This window comes from Hipposideros armiger, unplaced genomic scaffold, assembly GCF_001890085.2.
Source record: "Hipposideros armiger isolate ML-2016 unplaced genomic scaffold, ASM189008v1 scaffold_82, whole genome shotgun sequence".
NCBI classification, from domain to species: Eukaryota; Metazoa; Chordata; class Mammalia; order Chiroptera; family Hipposideridae; genus Hipposideros; species Hipposideros armiger.
In genome coordinates, this window is record NW_017731432.1 from 3,253,597 (window position 1) to 3,271,697 (window position 18,101).

An 18,101-nucleotide genomic window follows, 5' to 3' on the forward strand; every position below is an offset into this window, starting at 1 on the left:
TCTCTAAATGTTGAAGTTCAGAGAAAGATACATGTAATTTTAGCTAGAGGAGGTATGGAAGGAATGGGGTAGAAGGTGGGGGAGTGGCATTTGAAGTGGGTCTTAATAAGTAGGAATGGTGAGGGTGGGGTAGGTCTTCAGGGCTTTAGGAACAGCACAGACAAGTCCCAGAAGAATGAACATGGAAGACTGGTCTGGGACCATGGCGGGGATGGTGCTTCAGGGCAAGCAGCTCCAACAGGTGAAGGACTGTTATGCTTCCATCAGATGAGGAGAACTGTTCCATTTTTTTGTTTTTAATCAGTCTCTGTGTTGGATTCAAGGATTGGAGGAATAAGAATTTGAGCCAGGGAGACCAGTTAGCCTAAGAGAGATGTGAGGACTGAAATGGGAACACACAGGCAGAGGTTTGAGGCGACATCAAACCCTTTTCACTCTACTATTTGAGATCAGGGAAGAGTTCTTGTTGGCTGACTGGATTCACCTCTTTTATAGGGATATTTCACTGAGTACAAGAGATGGTCAGGGGTGGGCTAGGGGCTTAAGAAGATGGGAAAATAATTTAAGAATGAGACGGGAATAAAAGCTTAAGGTAGCATCAAGTCCTGGCTTTGGTAGGGAAATAGCAATTTTATAATGGAACAGGATAGTGATTTTGTGATTATAAGTTGCACTCCACATCCTTAAATAGAATGCTGATGTTGTGAGGAAATGGGGGATACTGTTGAGTATTTCTTCCATTAATTCATTCTTCATGTATTTGTTGGACACCTATTACATATCAGGAAACAAGGAAAGTTCCAGTATATCAGATGGGGGCCAAGTGCAATGAATAAAGATAAGACAGGATAAGGGGAAAGGAAGAGGAGGTAGTGAGGAACAATGTTGACATTTGGATGTGAGGGAGCCAGCGTGTAAGGTAACTGGGGAAGAACAGCATTTCAGGTAGAGGGAACAGCAGTGCAAAAACCCTGAGGTGGGTACATGCTTGGCACGTATGCGCAAAATAGCAGGGAGGCCAGCGTGGCTGGAATGCAGCTTGGGGAGAAGTAGTTGGGCACGAGGCCACAGATGCTCTGTGATCCCATTTGTATCAAAGGCAAGTTCAGAATGAGAAGAATGGTGATGTGTGGGTCCCAGAAATGGCAGGACCCTTGTAATGGGCAGCCATTTGTCGTATGCAGCTGAGGACATCCAGGGAACCTCCGTCTTTGTGCCGTAGCCCTAAGGGTAGAGCTAGTGCTAAGATCTGGGTGAAACGTTTTCTGGGGGCCCTGGGCTTCAGATCACCCGTTGTCGACTTTGATGTGTGCCTAGTTGTTTGTGTTAGTACTATTTGGTTAATTCCTGGCAACAACAGGAAAGTCATGTGTCTGTTCTGGGAGTTCGGGTAAGAGTACGGGGTGATGACAGTTGTGGACTGGGAGTTCGGGAGGAGCTACATTTATGCAGGAAAATGTGATCCTAATTTCTTCCAGTATCCTGGCTGGGGGGGTGTATGGATATCTGGAGAAACCTATTTCAACTCCCATCTCTTACTCTTCTTACTATTGCATTCTATGTTTATCTTTCCCTGGTAAAGACGAACCAGTTGATCATGGGCCCCATTTGCCAGACCTATCGAGTTAATGTGGGAGTAACCCAAGCGTCTGTTTTTCCAGCGTGCCAAGGGGGCCTTGCAGAGCATCACTGCAGGCCAGAAGGTCATTAGCAAGCACAAGAACGGGCGCTTCTACCAGTGTGAGGTGGTCAGGCTCACCACGGAGACCTTCTATGAAGTCAACTTTGATGATGGCTCCTTCAGCGACAATCTCTATCCTGAGGACATAGTGGTAATGTCTGCAAGGAGCTTGGGCAGTTTGGGACCAGAGGTGTTTCTAGGTCTGACTGGCAGACTAGACTGGCTGGGGGCCTGTCCGCCTTTTTCAGCCAGGCCTACAGTCCCATCAGTTGGTCCCCAAACAGAAAGAAGCCTTTGTACTGTTCTTCACATGCCAAGAAAATGGCGTGCTGCTAGGGTTCCTTGCTTCCTCTAGAAGCTTGCTGGAATTCACGTTTTCTGCAGTTGTTTGAAACATGCTTGTATTTCAGTCTAAACTACCCATGAAAGCATTCTACTACAGAGCACAGGCTTTAGTGTTAGGCCCGTGCCAGCTCCATTGCTTAGTAGCTGTGTGAATTGGGGAGAATTACCCAGCTCGCTTTTCTGCCATGCCCCCTTAGTAGATACATGGAATTGGCTTTTGGTTCTTTACAGTTGAAGTCTTTGGGGCTGAGTAGAAACTGCTTGGAGACACCTCTGGCCTGCTTATTTTACCAACACCTGAGACACAAGGCCCTGCCTGGACCCAATCCTAGGTTTCCTGGCTCAGTACTCAGGACTTAGTTCAGGTTTCCCCTGCCCCCACTCTGCCTTTTCACATGTTACACTAAGCACCAAGGTGGTCGGATGGAGCCACTTCTTTCTTTAACAAATCAGGTATTTCCCACGTTTATGCCACATCAGCAGCGCAGCTGCTAAAAGCACATTCATTAGTTATAAGGTAGACTCACACAGTAGTAAAGATGATTACAATATTTGTGGCAGTAGAATAGCTATGACTTATTAAGCTTTTCCAGTATGCCAGGCACTACGCCAAGTGCTTTGTCAAGTATTTCTGTCACCTCTCATACCAACTCTGAGAAGTAGGTGGCATTCTCTCTAATATACAGAACAATAATCTCAGGACTCTCTTCTAAAAGTTACTGAGGACCCCAAAGAGCTTGTGTTTTTGTGGGTTATGTCTATCAATATTAACTCTATTAGAAATTAAAACTGAGACTGATTTGAAATAATCCTTTTTTTTTTAGTGAAAAAACTTGATTTTAAAACAAAAAATATTAGGAAGAATGCCATTTTTCTGTAATTTTGCAGATCTCTTGAATGTCACATCTTTAGTCTGTTGTGAAATACTATTTGGTTAAAGTATATGAAGAAAATTCAGTCTCACACAGATACATAATTGGACAGGGGAGGAGTATTTTCTAAGTAGCCTTTCAGATAATTTTGGCTATTCTTCTTTGCTGTTCACCCAAACTCAACAAGTGGTAGTTTCTTCAAAGTTAGTTACAGTGTGGATTCTGAAAGCGGGTCATTGAACTTTGCATACTGTTACATTACAATCCATTGGTCGGTCTGCACTGAGAATGGATCTTTCACCCGTGCATTATTTTATAACATTATACTTATTGGTACAATGGGCTACACAGACTTTCCAAATGTTGTTACATTTTCTTATACAATGTCAAAAATCACATTCATTTGTGAAAAATCTTTAAATTTTGGGAAGCTTCAATCTCATATTAGTGATGTAACTTGCCCGAAATTCTAATTTTTGCTTGAAAGCTTAGATTTTTATCATTGGTGATACTGTCAGTCGTATACCTTGAAGTGACAGGCTCACTTTATTCATTTTCAAAAACGTATCTCTCAGTACCCAAGCCTGAATAAACATAGTTTGTCGAACAGTCATTTTTTCAAATAAAGCTGCGTTCCGTAAAAGGAACAGCTATTGCAACTCACAACTCAAACCATTATACACAGTGTTTTTCTTCAAGACCACCATCGTGCCTTGGCACGCAGCATAAATGTCCTGAGTATTTCCACACGAGCAGGAATTTGTCCGGGTTCAGTTTTCCCTAAGGCAGATGATGGTGACCACTGTGCTCAGGTAGACTTTCCTTTCCTTCTCTCTTACTGTTCCCTAGAGTCAGGACTGTCTCCAGTTGGGTCCTCCTGCTGAAGGGGAAGTGGTCCAGGTGCGATGGACAGATGGCCAAGTCTATGGAGCCAAGTTTGTGGCCTCCCACCCCATCCAGATGTACCAGGTAACCAAAGGTTTTTGCTGGGGGTTGGGAGGTACTTGATTAATACAGTGTTTCCTCTTGGACCATAGGCAAGTCTTTGCTCTTGGGAGAGCTAAGGGGTCAGTAACAACCCTTTCAGAGTGAGGGGCTGCCCTTTGTCCAGTCTGCCAGGTGTTGCTTCAAACATGGCAGTTCTTCAGTGTTCTGAATCCTTCCTCTGACCACAGCAAATTGCCCCTGTGCATGGCGGCCCAGGGAGGGAGGCAGGGATATCTTAGCGACGGGGCCTCTGTTTCCTTGGCAGGTGGAGTTTGAGGATGGCTCACAGCTTGTAGTTAAAAGAGATGATGTGTACACGCTCGAGGAAGAGCTTCCCAAGAGAGTCAAGTCTAGACTGGTGAGTATTTCCTGTCTGGGAGGAAGGGACCAAGGCAAGGATATGTCCCTTTGTTAGTTTCATTTGGTGGTTGGCCACTAAGTGCTCATTTGGCTTGCCTGTTCTTCTGCAGTCAGTAGCCTCAGACATGCGCTTCAACGAGATTTTCACGGAGAAAGAGGTTAAACAGGAAAAGAAACGGCAACGAGTTATCAACTCAAGATACCGGGAAGATTACATCGAGCCTGCACTATACCGGGCCATCATGGAGTAGGGCTTCCAGGGGCCAAGAGAGCCCCAGCCATCAAGGCAAGAGCACTCTGGGGGTTCCACAGCACAGCAGACACTTGGAACTCTGAAGTCTCTAAAATGAAGTTGTAAAATGAAAAGGAATGAAATAACCAGTCCCATCATCTTCTCACCCCACCCTCATCGCATTCTGCTCTAAGGAAAGGACAAGCCGTTCTTGGACATGTGGCAGCAGCCGCTGAGCTCCTCGCTGAGGGGCTGGGCACCGGAATGCTGTGGCTGCATTGTCTCCAGTGTCGAACGGGGTCAACTGTGCTGGCTGTGCTGGTTGCCCTGTTCCTGGCCTAGGACGAAGCTTCCTAACGATCACCTGCACCAACTAGGAAGAGGTGCTGGTGCTTGCCCCGTCCCCTCTCCCTTTTTGTATTTATGTGTGTGTGTGTGTGTGTGTGGGTGGGTGTGTGTGTGGGTGGGTGGTGTGGTCTGGACCAGCTTCTGCCAGCCCCTGGCCTTTACTTTCTTCCTTGCCTATCCAGGGCAAACAAAATGTGAAATTCTGCCCTCAGCTGAGCTGAATAAGGGCCCCTGGGGTTGGCTGGAGATTGGTGTGGCATCTGTCCCTGGAACTGCCTCAAGGGAGTGCTGGCAAAGCTGTAGTATTGAAATGCTAAGGAGTTAATGCCACCTCTTTGTCATCTCTTGAAGGATAGGGGTAACATAGTTGTGTGCCCACATCTCTCTAGGCACAGAGCCTCTGTGGCACAGTATTAGGGGGTGTGGGTGGGAAATACTCTGAAGGGGGATTTTAACAATGGAAGCAGGCAGAGCCTGGTTGGTGATTCTGTGAACAGAAAATTGCAATCATGCAGGGGCTGGGAGGGTTAAGATGAACTGGGGCCACTTGTGCCCGGGGGCAGGTTTGCCCCTGGTCTGGGGGTGGGAGGGAGCGGATTTGGGAGGGGGGCGGGACTGGAGGGCAACACTGAAGGGGTTAAACAGGTTTTTGCTCCTCATGAATTTGTTTGCCTGGGCCCAGGATTGGAGGGCTTCACACCTGTACCCTGTGTATACAAGAATCAGATTTATAATACTTCCCTGTTTTTTGTTACGTATGAACGCTATAAACCAAATTATTTTGAAAACTGGTGCATCACCTTGTCCTTAGCAATAAATTGTGTTGAGCAGAGGATTGGCTGTGTCTGCCCCAAGGAGCCCAAGTGGCCCAGGGTCAGGCTGGGGGTGTATCACCAGTCATAGGCTCTGGAGCAGGGCCATATATTTTAAGAAGAGTCAGTCTGGAAAGAACTAGGAAGCCATCTTAAAGAGATGGGTTCCTCAACTTCTGGTCCTGTGGCTACGTATTAGGCCAAGCATGGTGGGACATGGGGAGCAGAGGCACTTCTGGCTCTTTTTTGCTTCCCTCTGCCTTAGAGATGGGGAGAAGGAGGTAATAAAGGACCAGACCACCACTCAGCCTGTAAACCTGAATTTGATCTCACATCTTCCCCACTTCATTGAGCTGGTCAAGTTCATGCCAGAATCTGTGTTCCATACAAATTGTGGGACCAGCTTGAAAGGGAGGGAGTACATTTTAGGTGCTTGAAGAGCAAGGGACTTAACCCCCCAGAGGTATCCCAATGGGGTTCTGAAGCTGCTCTGAGCTACCCATAGCTGGTGAGAAATTTCCCTGGAAGAAGACTCAGCCCCTTTGTCTCATGGGTTCCTAAGGTCTAGGTGGACAGAGATAAACAGCAGCAAGCCAGAGAGGGGCCAGTGAGTAGGTGCAGGACTTGGGCACAGCAGAGATGCTCTAGCTCAGCGGTTCTCAACCTTCCTAATGCCGCGACCCCTTAATACAGTTCCTCATGTTGTGGTGACCCCCAACCATAAAATTATTTTCGTTGCTACTCTATAACTAATTTTGCTACTGTTATGAATCGTAATGTAATTATCTTTTTGTTTTCCGATGGTCTTAGGTGACCCCTGTGAAAGGGTTGTTCGACCCCCAAAGGGGTTGTGACCCACAGGTTGAGAACCGCTGCTCTAGCTGGTCCTTGGATGGGTCAGGCACTCCTTTTCGTGGCCTTGTCCACGAATAGGAGAGGCTCAGCACCTCAATGCTTTGCATCCTGGGGCTTGGGAGGTGGCTGCTTCCTGGTATCTCATTGTGGGGGAAGGGAGGAGCAGCGGGTTTCAAGGATACCTTTCTATGCCAGCTCCCTCCTGGGGCCAAGAAAAGGGAGGTTGCTTTTTTGTGCAGCACCCAGTGACTCAAGGGATACATTAGGGAAGACTGGGCGGAGGCAAGCCTTAATGGATTGGAGATCCCTAGGAGCACATACCTTTGGAGGGAAGGAACACTTCTCCCAGACTAGGTAGGGTCCCAGACCTCCCCACCTCCACGACCCCACCTTCCCTGGAGGATCTGCAGAGCTGGGATGCTTGGTCTGATCCCAGCAGAGTTCTTAACAACTGACCATTTTTCTAGAAACTGCACTTTTTACTTTGGTCAGCCTAATAGCCCTGGGGAAACCAAGGTTTGAAGAGGTAATGAGATTTTTTGTAAATCACGGAACAGGTCTTTTCCCTCACTGCCTGTCGGTACAGTCAGGCCTAGGTCTCAAGAGGATCCACTCCAGGGAGGAGCCCACCAGCTGTCTCAGGCAGGCTCCTCCTAGACGCTTTGCTAGGGCAAACTGCCCTCCTTTGGTAAAATAGTATCTTTTTCGATTGGCAGCTAACGATCGCAACCTGACAGTCCTCCTTACATCAGTTAAATAAGTTTTAAATTGTGCCCCAGGTGAATGAATGCCAGGGCTCAGCTGCTGGAATGAGGGTGGAAGAGAGCTGGGACCTCCCGAGCTGCAAAGGCTAGGTGGGAAGGGACGGGGCGGAGTGGTCCTGAGTCTCAACAAAATTTTCTGCGAGGCTCTGAAATTGGTAATGCAGAAGGAGCAGCCTGGGACCCCTGTCCCCTCTTAACCCACAGGATTGGGCAGGGTCGCCCAGCGTGGAGGTCCAAAGCCTTGGGCCTCGGAACGAACTGGCGGCGTTCCTCGTGGAGCGACAGTGGCTATCCTGTACATTGCGCCGGGGAGGCCCTCCCCGTCCGCCGCATGGACGAGGAAACAGGCTCTGGAGGGGCTGGGTCATCCCGGCGGACCGCTAGCCCTATGATCTTCAGACGTCGGCATCCCGAACGCGCGCCCTCTGGGGCATGCAGCCGGGGGAGGAGGATTCCTCAGGGCTTTGGACATGCTCCCGAGCTCCGAGGCGAGGACGTCTGCGGTGAGCAGGAGCAGCCGGGTACCGCCCGCAGCCCCACACCTCCCGCTGCTCAGTTGGGAAACTCCAGGCTCCTGTACCATTGGGCTGCTCTGGGCTTGGGCCCGCCCACTGCAAGCAGCACAGCTCTGCATTGGTAGCCCCGCGTCCGCTCGGCTTCCGCGCGCCGATTGGCCGTGGATGCCCGATCCCGGCGAAAACGCTAAGGCGGAGAGCAGGATTGGTGGTCCTGCCGTCCCCGGTCGCGGCCGAGCGCTCCGCCCGCCGCTGCGTCCCCACTATGGCGGCGCCCATGCCGCCCACCGCGACGTGGGCGCCCGCCGGGGTCCCCCGCGGCTGCCGCCGCCGCCGCCTGCGCCGTCGCCTGCGTCTTCCCGCCCGCGTCGGGCTAGGCGCCGCCTCACCGCTGCGGTAAGGGCCGGTCCTGCGCGTGGTGGGGCACGGCAGCCACCGCAGCTAACGGTCACCGCGCCGCCTCTCCCCTCCCCCGCCGCCCGCGGTTCCCGGGTTTAGGCCGGGCGCGGAGCTCGCTCACGCTCTTGCTGGGGAAGGAAGGAAGGGTTGGGGCACGGCCTGGTCTCCGGATAATGAAGTCCGGCTGGGACTGGAGGCTTGGGCTCCCCGGGAGCCCGGCCACTGGACCACCTCGGCTGGGTAGGGGCTGCCAGGCCTGAGCGGGGAGGACAGCTGGACTCGGGCCGAACGGCCTGAGGTCACCTGCGTGCGAGGCTCCGCAGCGCTGCGCACCTTGGCGCAGAGGAAGGACACGGTCAGGCAGGCTGTGGGGAGAGGAAGGAAAAGTCCAGGGACCGCCTGAGCGGGAATCAGCAGCGGACGGGCAGCAGCTGTCATTGCTTACTGTTTTACTGGCAGTCAGGTGTTTAGGAGACCGGGGTCAGTTTGATTGGCAAAGTATGCCTCTTTTGCTCCTTTAGTTGTGGCACTTTTCCCTCTTGTTTACACGGTGATCTTGCTTGCAAGAGGAAATGTTAGTGACCAGAGCAGGTTTGGTTAGGATAGTATCCCACGCATATTTTGGATTTCTTTTTACAACAGTGCCCATTTTTATGATTCCGTAATAAACCTCATTCCTATTTGTGTTTCCCTCACAGATGAGTTACTAGTGAAACTGTGAACTGAATCATTGTAATTAATTGAGAGAGGGACCAAAGAAGGCAGCTGTTTTTTCGTAAAAACAAAAAAAACCCAAAAAAACCCCACACAACTTTTTGTAGATGTACATACTTTGAACTAGCTATACTATATCTAGTTGAACATGAAGGTAGAAAAAAAGCACTTATTAGGTTCCTGAAAGTAAAATAGTCATCATGGAAAATTAGGTTATTTCTACATCAGAATCACCCTAGAAGCACCCTGGAGTGATGAGCACTGAACTGTTGTATACTTTCAAGTTAAAAGGATTAAAAGGAAGCTACTAAAAAAGGAAGCTGGCACAAAAATGTATGGCCAAATGGTGTTTTCAAATAATCGCAAGGCAGTGGCAACTCCTAAGATTAAAGATTCTTAACTCAAGGACATTTTGAAGTATTAAGTGATGAATCTCTCCATTTCAAATGTCACAGGAAATAAGATGTGTATATTTTTAGAGACTAATTGACTTTGGATCATTGGTAGTGTCTATTGAATATGTATGTGCAAGGCAGTATGACTGGGAGGGAACTCAAGACCCATGAGGTACCAGACTTATTCTAATGGGCCTACAAGTTAGTTGTGGGAATAAAGGGAACACAGGAAAACGGTACCTAATGGTGTGGTCTCTAGAATTCTGAGACAGTGGGTACTATAAGAATGCAGGAAAAGGGATTGATTTGATCCATGAATGGGAAGGCCTGAGTGGATGGGAAAGGAGAAGTGAGAAAATAAGGATGGTGATGATGGCAGGAGAGAACCAGAAGTACTCATGGTGGTCCCAGGGAGTTCCTTGTTGGAAAAAGCAGGAGATAAAGTTGTACAAAAAAAGTAGGTTGATGGCATCAAATCAAGAAGTAACCTTGGCCCTGGGTGGAGTAAAGTATAAACAAGTAGTAGTATTTACTTCAAATGAAGCTGGAGCCAGCACTTTAGAAAAGCTATACAGCAATACTTTATTTGCCTTATTACTTTTCTGATTAACCTCAGCTATTTATACCATCCTCTTAGCCACCCAGGATTCATATCTCAAGATCCATTCTTTTTTTTTTTTTTAAGATTTTTATTGGGGAATTGGGGGGATGGGAACAGTGCTGGGGAATTGGGGAAGGGGAACAGACAAGTTGCTGTCCTTTTGTTCTTCAGTCTAGTTGTGGAGGACGTAGCTTCACTGGCCCAAGTTGGCACCGTCATTGCTCTTTTCCCGGGCGAGGCAGATCAGTCGCTGGCTTCTGGACAGCCACTCACTGCGGCTGCTGGCCGCTCACACTGGCTGCTGGCTACACACCGTAGCCCATGGCAACCCACTGCCACAGGGGCTGCAGCCCACGCCGTTGCTGTTGATTCACGGCAGCCCAACTCCAGGTTGAGCTGTGGTTCAGCATCTTAGCTGTGGAGGGCAGTGTAACTGGCCCTCATATGTGGGATCCGAACCGGGGCCCTCTGGCGTCCCAAGCCAGTTCTTAACCATCGTGCCACTCGGCCAGCCCTCAAGATCCATTCTTGCCTTTCTTTTTTTTCTCCCCCTGGGTTGCCAGGTCTTATTGATACTACCTCCACACTATTTCTGGCATCTGCTGCTTTCCGTTCCTACTGTCATCACACTGATTTGGGGCCTGTGATATGCCATTCCCTTGAATTATTGCAGAAACCCCCTAACATGCCCTCCCCTTTCCTCCCATATATCTTGTCTACTACCATCACTTTCAGATATCTCACTCAGCTAAGACTTAATGGCCCCCCACTGTTGAATTAAGCACAGACCACCCTGGCATGGGCACTATGGGTAAACTCATTTCTTGCCACTTCCTTAGATTTTATTATATTTTCCAGGTCAGTGGAACTGTTTGCTCTTTGTGCTTTTCTTTTTGTGCTTTATATCTTTGTTCATGTTGCTTTTTCTTATCTCAAATAAGCCCCTTCAATCTCTAATGGTTGGTTTTTACCCATGTTTCAGGGCCATTTCATAGGAATTTCCTTTGTGAAACTTTTCTGTACTTTTCTCCCTATCTAGATGGGACTTACCTCTCGTTTAAACCATTATAACACCAGAGTCTGCCTTTTTGCCACAGTTGCCAACATAAGACATGGACTACCTTTTTATCATCTAGCACAGTGTTTGGTACATAGCTTTGAACCAGGATGGCAGCAAAGAAAATTCTTTGTGCAAGCAAAATGTTCATCACAATATCTGTAAATAAAGTTACTTCTGTGAAAGAATTCCTTACTGAGAGATGTGGTGTATTGGTTTGGATAGCCTGGGTTAAGCTGCATTAACAAAACCCCTTGAGATTTCAGTGGTTTAACAGAATAAAAGTTGACTTCTCATTCGTTCCACATGTCAACGTGAGTGCACAGGGAACTCTGTTCCTCACAGTCACTCAGGGACCCAGGCTGATGGAAACTCCATCTTAACATGGTGTTTCCATGCTCGTTTTGATCGAGTGAAAGATGGTGGTCAAGGGACGTTTCTGTCCCGAAGTGGCATGTGTCACTTTCATTCACATTTCATTGGCTAAGGCAAGTGACATGGCCATGCTTGACTTTAGAGAAACACAGGGAGTTGCTGTCTTACCATGTGCCTGGAAAGCAAAGAGGCAGAAATGGCTTGTGTACAGCACAAATGACTACTACATCTTTGAGTATCACAGCCCACAGAAGATTAAAGGTAGTAAAATCAGATGTGCTACTAGAGACAAACATATTGACAGTAGCAAGAAATAATAGCTCTAAGCATGGAAAGAGGGTGGGTTGGGAAGTCAGAACTCCACATAAGCACTGTAAATGCTCACAGACCAAGGCTGTTGATATAAAGGCAATCTGTTATATCCCAGCACCGTCCTTCCTGAGGATACACTCTTTTATAAAAAAACACCTTCAGTAATGAACACAGGAGCTGTCCTAAAGCATCCCCAAAAAGTTAAATTACATTCAAGATACTCAATTCAAGAAGCCAGGAAGTGTGTAATAACTTGAGGTACATTTTTACTTGAATGGTTAAAATGGAATCTTAGTTCAACATTTTTGGTGTAATTGGGTTTAATGGAGGCTATCAAACTTTGGTGTTTGGAGAGATTTCACTTTTGACAAAGAAAAGAAGCAGAGAGTATTGTTTGGAGTCCTGGTTCAGGAGATAAGATCTGGGTTGAAATCGTGGCTCTGCCACTAATTGTCTGACATTGAGCAAGTGTCTTATTCTTGAGCCTGAGACTCCTCATCAGTAAAATGCTTATGGTGGTTATGAGGATTAAATGAGTTTATGTAAAGTGCTTGGCACAGTACATAGTTCAGAGTAAGTATTCAGCAGCAGCAGCAGCAGCAGCAGCAGAAGCAGTAGGATTTGAAGAAACTTTGAGAAATCAGGTAAGGAAACCCAAGGAGTGTAGGTAGAAGGGTTCCTCAGATTTTCCTACCTTTTTTCCCTTCCTTGGATAGTATTCCTGCCACTCTTTTATTATTTTCACATCTATCATATTTTACTTAATTGTGTACATGTTTGTGTCTCCCACTAAACTAGGTGCTCCTGTCATCCCACCAATATTTATTGAACACGAGCTCAATGATAGGCTGTATGCTGGGTCAGGGCCTTAGGCATTATTAATATGAAAGGTATGTCCCTGGCCTCAAAGAGCCTATAGTGTGGTAGGACCAGAAGCCAGTAAACCAGCAGTTAGAATACATTGTAACAAGGGCTTGTGTTTGTGGGTCCTGTGGGATCTCCTGTATTCACAGTGGGAATATAAATAATGGTTTTCGGGAGAAGTTCACACCTAATCTAAGTCTTGAAGAATCACTAGTTATTAGCTGGGCGGATGTGGATTTAAAAGGCTTTTCAGACAGGAAACAATTGTGCAGTGGCCTAGAATCACAAGGAAGTGGCAACATCCTGAAGACTCTTGAATGACAAGAGAACAGGGTATGTGTGGGGAGTGTGGAGGCTGCAAAGGTCAGATTGTGAAGGCTGTGTGAGTCCAGGAGCTTCATTTCGCAGATGAGTAGGAGCCACTTGAAGGATTCAAAGGCAGGAAATAACTTGATCAGCTCTGCCTTTTAGGAAGATCATTGTGTGTGGAGGAAGCAGAGTAGTGAATATCCTGTTTCTCTGACGCGAAGTTCTGAGGTTTGCAGCCACAGTACTGTGCCTACTACACAGAATGATAAATTATTTATGTGTGATATGAATAAGGGGAGATTAGAATGACAGGAGACTGGAGGGAAGGATGCCAGGTAGGCTGCTGCAGTAACATGAGGGCTGTGTGCATGTCCTTTCTGGGCATAGGAGAAAGTACTATATATAAGAGCCAGTTGGCTTAACCAGTTTCTACGACATAACCTTGGGCAGGCTTCAGAAGCTCTTGTGTCTTCCTGGTTTTCAGATTTTTTTTCCCCCAAGATTTTATTGGGGAATTGGGGGAGGGGAATAGCACTGGAGAATCGGGGAAGGGGAACAGACAAGTTGTTGTTTTGTTTTTCAGCCTAGTTGTGGAGGACGTTGCTTCACTGGCCCATGTTGGTATTATCATTGCGCTCTTCCCTGGTGAGGCAGATCGGTCGCCGGCCTCTGAACGGCCGCTCACTGTGGCTCTTGGCAGCTCACACCGACTGCCAGCTGCTCATGCTGGCTGCTGGCTACACACAGTAGCCCATGGCAACCCACTGCAGCAGGGGCTGCAGCCTACGCCATCGCCAGCGACTCACTGCAGCCCAGCTCCAGTCGAGCTGTTGTTCACCATCTTAGCTGTGAGGGAAGTGTCACTGGCCCCCATGTGTGATCCGAACCGGGGCCCTGCTGCTCAGAGCTGGCAGCCCAAGCCAGCTCTTAACCAACACGCCACTCGGCCAGCCCCACATTTTTTAAGTGTGGTTAAAAATCACTACTTTGCAGGATTGCTTGAGGATTAAGCAAACACGCAAAAAGCATGGTCCTGTGCTATTAGACACATAGGGAGCTCTTATAATAAAAGTTCTAGGATTCCTGATGTGTAGTATATTACCTGGTTCATGGTAGTTGGTCATTAGTTTTCAGTCCCACCACCCGGAGATAACCAACCACTGCCAACGTTGTGGTTTTCTTTATATGTCTTAAATGATTGATGCTGCCGCTCTGGGAGTGTTAAACATGAGGGAATTATTCTGAGATCAAAAAGGAAAGACTTGATATGAATATCATACCAACATAAACATTCTTTAGATGCCAACAGGTTATATATGGCTATTCAGCTGTTCCCAGCCCTCACTCAGGAGTCACACGTGCACGTGTGCATATACTCTTGCCACTGACACTATACTGTGCTCACTGCATGGGCTGCTAAAATGCATGTACTTCTCCCTCAGCCTGTCATTGTCGTTGACTGTCTCTCCCTGAAATTTTGCTCCTCCTCAGTCTTCTTCTGAAGATGTTTTTAAAGATTGTAATGTTTTAATTAAGATTTATTCTCCATTAGGTTCCTCCTTGGTCATCCTGGCCGATAGGGAGTGCCTCCCCCTTTGAACTTCTGTCCAACTTCATTTATGTTATTCTGATTGGATGTCATCTACTGCCTTATCATTATTTGTCTACACGTCAGTAAATGTCCCTTCTCCTTGATGTCAGTTTTTCTTACAAAATAATGGAAAGATGGCATGTTATGTATTTTTTACATGACTGGAAAACCCATTGAAACCAAGCCTTTTGTTTGAAATATGTTAAGCAGGTTAGAAAATTCTGTTACTCAGTTTTTAAAGTATATGGCAGTGATTCCCAGACTTTTTGGTCTCAGGACCCCTTTATAAGTTTAAAAATTATTGAAGACCCCAAAGAACTTTTCATTTTTGTGGGTTTTGTCTATTGATATTTAATGTATTAAAAATTACTGAGAAATTTTATATCACAAGGAAACATGGAAACATATTCCCTTAGCCATGAGGACATTGATGTCACATGTCAGCATAATAGCCTCTGGAAATTCTGCTGTACCCTCATAAGAGAATGTAAGTGAGCAAGGCAAATAATGTCTGAGAATTATTATGAAAATGATTTTAAACTCGTGGTTCCACTGAAAGGGTCTTGGGGACCCTCAAGGATCCCCTCAAGGATTTTTTTAGCTGAGCCATCCTGCCACCTGTTGGCAGCTCAGCGGCAGCTCAGCTCGGGCCAGGAATTGAACTGCTGTTGCTCAGAGCTCAGACTCTTGAGCAAGCTCTTAAGAGTTTTTTTTTGTTTGTTTGTTTGTTTTTTAAAGATTTTTATTGGGTAATTGGGGGGATGGGAACAGTGATGGGGAATTGGGGGAAGGGGAACAGACAAGTTGCTGTCATTTTGTTCTTCAATCTAGTTGTGGAGGACGCTGCTTCACTGGCCCAAGTTGGCACCATCATTGCGCTCTTCCCTGGCGAGGCAGATCAGTCGCCGGCTTCTGGACGGCCGCTCACTGCGGCTGCTGGCCGCTCACGCTGGCTGCTGGCTGCTGGCTACACACGGTAGCCCATGGCAACCCACTGCCACAGGGGCTGCAGCCTACGCCGTCGCCAGCGACTCACGGCAGCCCAGCTCCAGGTTGAGCTGTTCAGCATCTTAGCTGTGGAGGGCAGTGTCACTGGCCCTCATATGTGGGATCCGAACCGGGGCCCTCTGGCATCCCAAGCGAGTTCTTAACCATCGCGCCACTCGGCCGGCCCAAGAGTTTTTTATAAGTGACACTTTTGCATTTTTTTGGCAACAAAATACCATAAGGATAGCAACACTGCCAAACACGTGTTTTCAAAACGCACTCAACATAGTTTCTTAAAAACAAAAAAACTAGCTTCTAGCTTTACCTTGAAAGGATGGATATGTATATTTTTGGAATATCTGCTAGGTACACCCTTGTAACAGACATTTGCCATCCCGGAAAAAGTCAGCAAACTTGGAACACTAGGATTTTTGTAAAAGAAAAATGTACAACTGCTCTTTAAGTTCTAGAAATCCTATACATACTCGGCCAGATGATAAGAGAAATTTGAGGTGCACAAGAGTTTCATGGTTACTCATCATCTCATTGTCAAGTTTACTTATGATTCTATTTTAAAAATTGAATGTTTTCTGAAACTGACCACGTCGACGTCATTTTGTAACACATAAACTGTACTGCATCACAAAGCGAATGAATAAGTGATGACACCACTGCCCCCACCATGCTGTGGAACTTTCGTACTTCTCGAGGATTCTTCCCAAACTTCATGTGCCATGAGACACCTGACGCAGGGATTGTGTGAGGAGGCCAGTGTCATCTGAAATTAAATATCAGAAAAGTTTATAAATAAGAGTTCTGGTATTTTCTTTTGAATCCTTGGTGAATCATTTTGAATACCCTTTGAGATGTACAGTTTGCCCTCATGTGGGTTCCACATCTGCGGGTTCAACCATTGTTGCTGACATGTACTATACAGTTAGGCCTAGGTGATTGAGCCTGTACTGCACATGTACAGACTTTTTCTTGTCATTATTCCCCAAACAATATAGTTTAACAACTATTGACACAGCATTTACATAGTATTAGGTATTATAAGTAATCTAATGATTATTTAACATATATGGGGTGATGTGCATAGATTAAATGCAAACACTAAGTCATTTTATATAAAGCAGATACTGTGCCATTTTATGTAAGGGACTTGAGCATCCTCAGATTTTCGTATCCACGGGGGTCCTAGGATGAATCCCCCACAGATGGAAGACTACATCCTCTCTGAAGGTGAATGGCCCGGGCTATGAAAATAGCATCTTTTTGCTCTTGCCTTAGCCTTTTCCAGACTGTTCCATATCGCTACTCGAGTGATCTTTCTAAAATTCAGATCTGACTAGGTCATTTCTCTACTTACTCCCTTATGTGGCTCTTCATTGCCAATAGGATACATTTCAGATCCCTTAGCATGGCACTTATGACCTCTCCTACCCTTTTGCTGCTTCAGCTTCTGTGCTGAAGCTTTTCCTAAACCTCAGAGACAGTTATTAATTTTCACCATCTCATAATGCCTGCCTCTTATTTATACTTTAGCCGCATGATTCACACTGCTGTCAAGGGCAGGTACCACACTGTGTTCCTACTGCTGTACTCAGGTGCGTAATAACGGCTTCCACCTGGACTGATAAGATGGCATAACTTCCAGCATAGTTCCAGTATAGTTATTCTGCAATATTAATTTCTTTCCTTGCTTTTTTTGGTAAGATATGGGCAGGTAACCAATATGGAACTACTACGTCGGTCTAAGACATCTAAAGTCTCAGAGAAATAATAGCAATGAAAGGGAATTTTATCTCATATTTTCTAATGATATATTTACACATACAAGAATAGAACAATATGGTGATACCTATCATTAAAGCTTAATATGCCATATTGCTCCAGTTTTTGTTATTTTTAAAGAAAAAGAACATTACATTTCCAGTAAATGCCTCCTATATACAAAGGGTGCCAAAAAGAAGTACACGTTTTAAGAAAGGAAAAAACTTAAAATTGTAATGATATATACCAATAACAAAAGATGAATACAAGTCATGTTTAACTTCTGCAATTATAAGAGGTGCTCAAAGTGGTTACCATCAGTGTAAATATTTTTTTGTTTTAATTTTTATTGGGTAACAGTGTGTTTTTTCCAACCTTGATAGATACCTAATTTCTACTTAGAAAGTCACTGACTCCCCATATTACTGGAGCCTGGGTCCAGTCAGGAGAGAGAAACCACATGGTACTTTGAACAGGTAAAATTTAATGTAAGCAATATTAACTATTTCAGAGAACTGGAGTAACATGAAATAAGCTAGTAAGAAGTAAAGAAGCACATGGGAAGATGCTCAGCATCATAGCCATCAGGGTAATGCAAAGCAAAGCCACAATGCGATACTTGCCCTGAGCCCTGCTCTAATTATTAATTTTTGCATATCTTTTTTTGTTCCATTTGCTTGGTTCTCTATTTCAGATACAAATTTTGCTTCTGCTGGATCTCTTATGACTGCTATTGCTAAATGTTTTTTGGGTTTGTTTTGGTAACCCTTTTAAACTTTAATTTTCATTTTATCTTGCTCCTTTTTTATCCATCCTAGCCTTTATGGCTCTTATTGTATTTTCAGCAATGTCCATGTTGTTCTCTAACATTAAGGCTTTTGTTTTTGTGATGGTGTCATTTTTCTTTGTTCACTTTTCCTGAGTGCTAATTTAATTTTATTTTAAAAATGGTG

General features: G+C 46.0%; 2 protein-coding genes across 13 annotated transcripts in view; both read left to right on the forward strand.

The window, feature by feature from the left end:
• Nucleotides 1-5,660, forward strand: part of KDM4A (lysine demethylase 4A) — a 42,261-nt gene extending 36,601 nt beyond the window's left edge. For 2 of the 3 annotated variants that reach the window (XM_019643845.1, XM_019643844.1), the window contains exons 19-22: nucleotides 1,662-1,832; nucleotides 3,748-3,867; nucleotides 4,151-4,243; nucleotides 4,356-5,390. In XM_019643845.1, the coding sequence (XP_019499390.1) occupies nucleotides 1,662-1,832; nucleotides 3,748-3,867; nucleotides 4,151-4,243; nucleotides 4,356-4,496 (525 nt within the window). In that variant the 3' untranslated portion in view covers nucleotides 4,497-5,390. Of the gene's footprint in view, nucleotides 1-1,661; nucleotides 1,833-3,747; nucleotides 3,868-4,150; nucleotides 4,244-4,355 lie in introns of all 3 variants that reach the window. The other variant, XM_019643842.1, reaches the window with a different exon arrangement.
• Nucleotides 5,661-7,882: 2,222 nt separating this feature from the next.
• ST3GAL3 (ST3 beta-galactoside alpha-2,3-sialyltransferase 3) overlaps nucleotides 7,883-18,101 on the forward strand; it is a 170,892-nt gene continuing 160,673 nt past the window's right edge. For 4 of the 10 annotated variants that reach the window (XM_019643829.1, XM_019643830.1, XM_019643821.1 and 1 more), the window contains exon 1: nucleotides 7,886-8,167. The gene's annotated coding sequence lies outside the window, so the exon portion shown is untranslated. Of the gene's footprint in view, nucleotides 8,168-18,101 lie in introns of all 10 variants that reach the window. The other 6 variants (XM_019643825.1, XM_019643827.1, XM_019643831.1 and 3 more) reach the window with 5 other exon arrangements.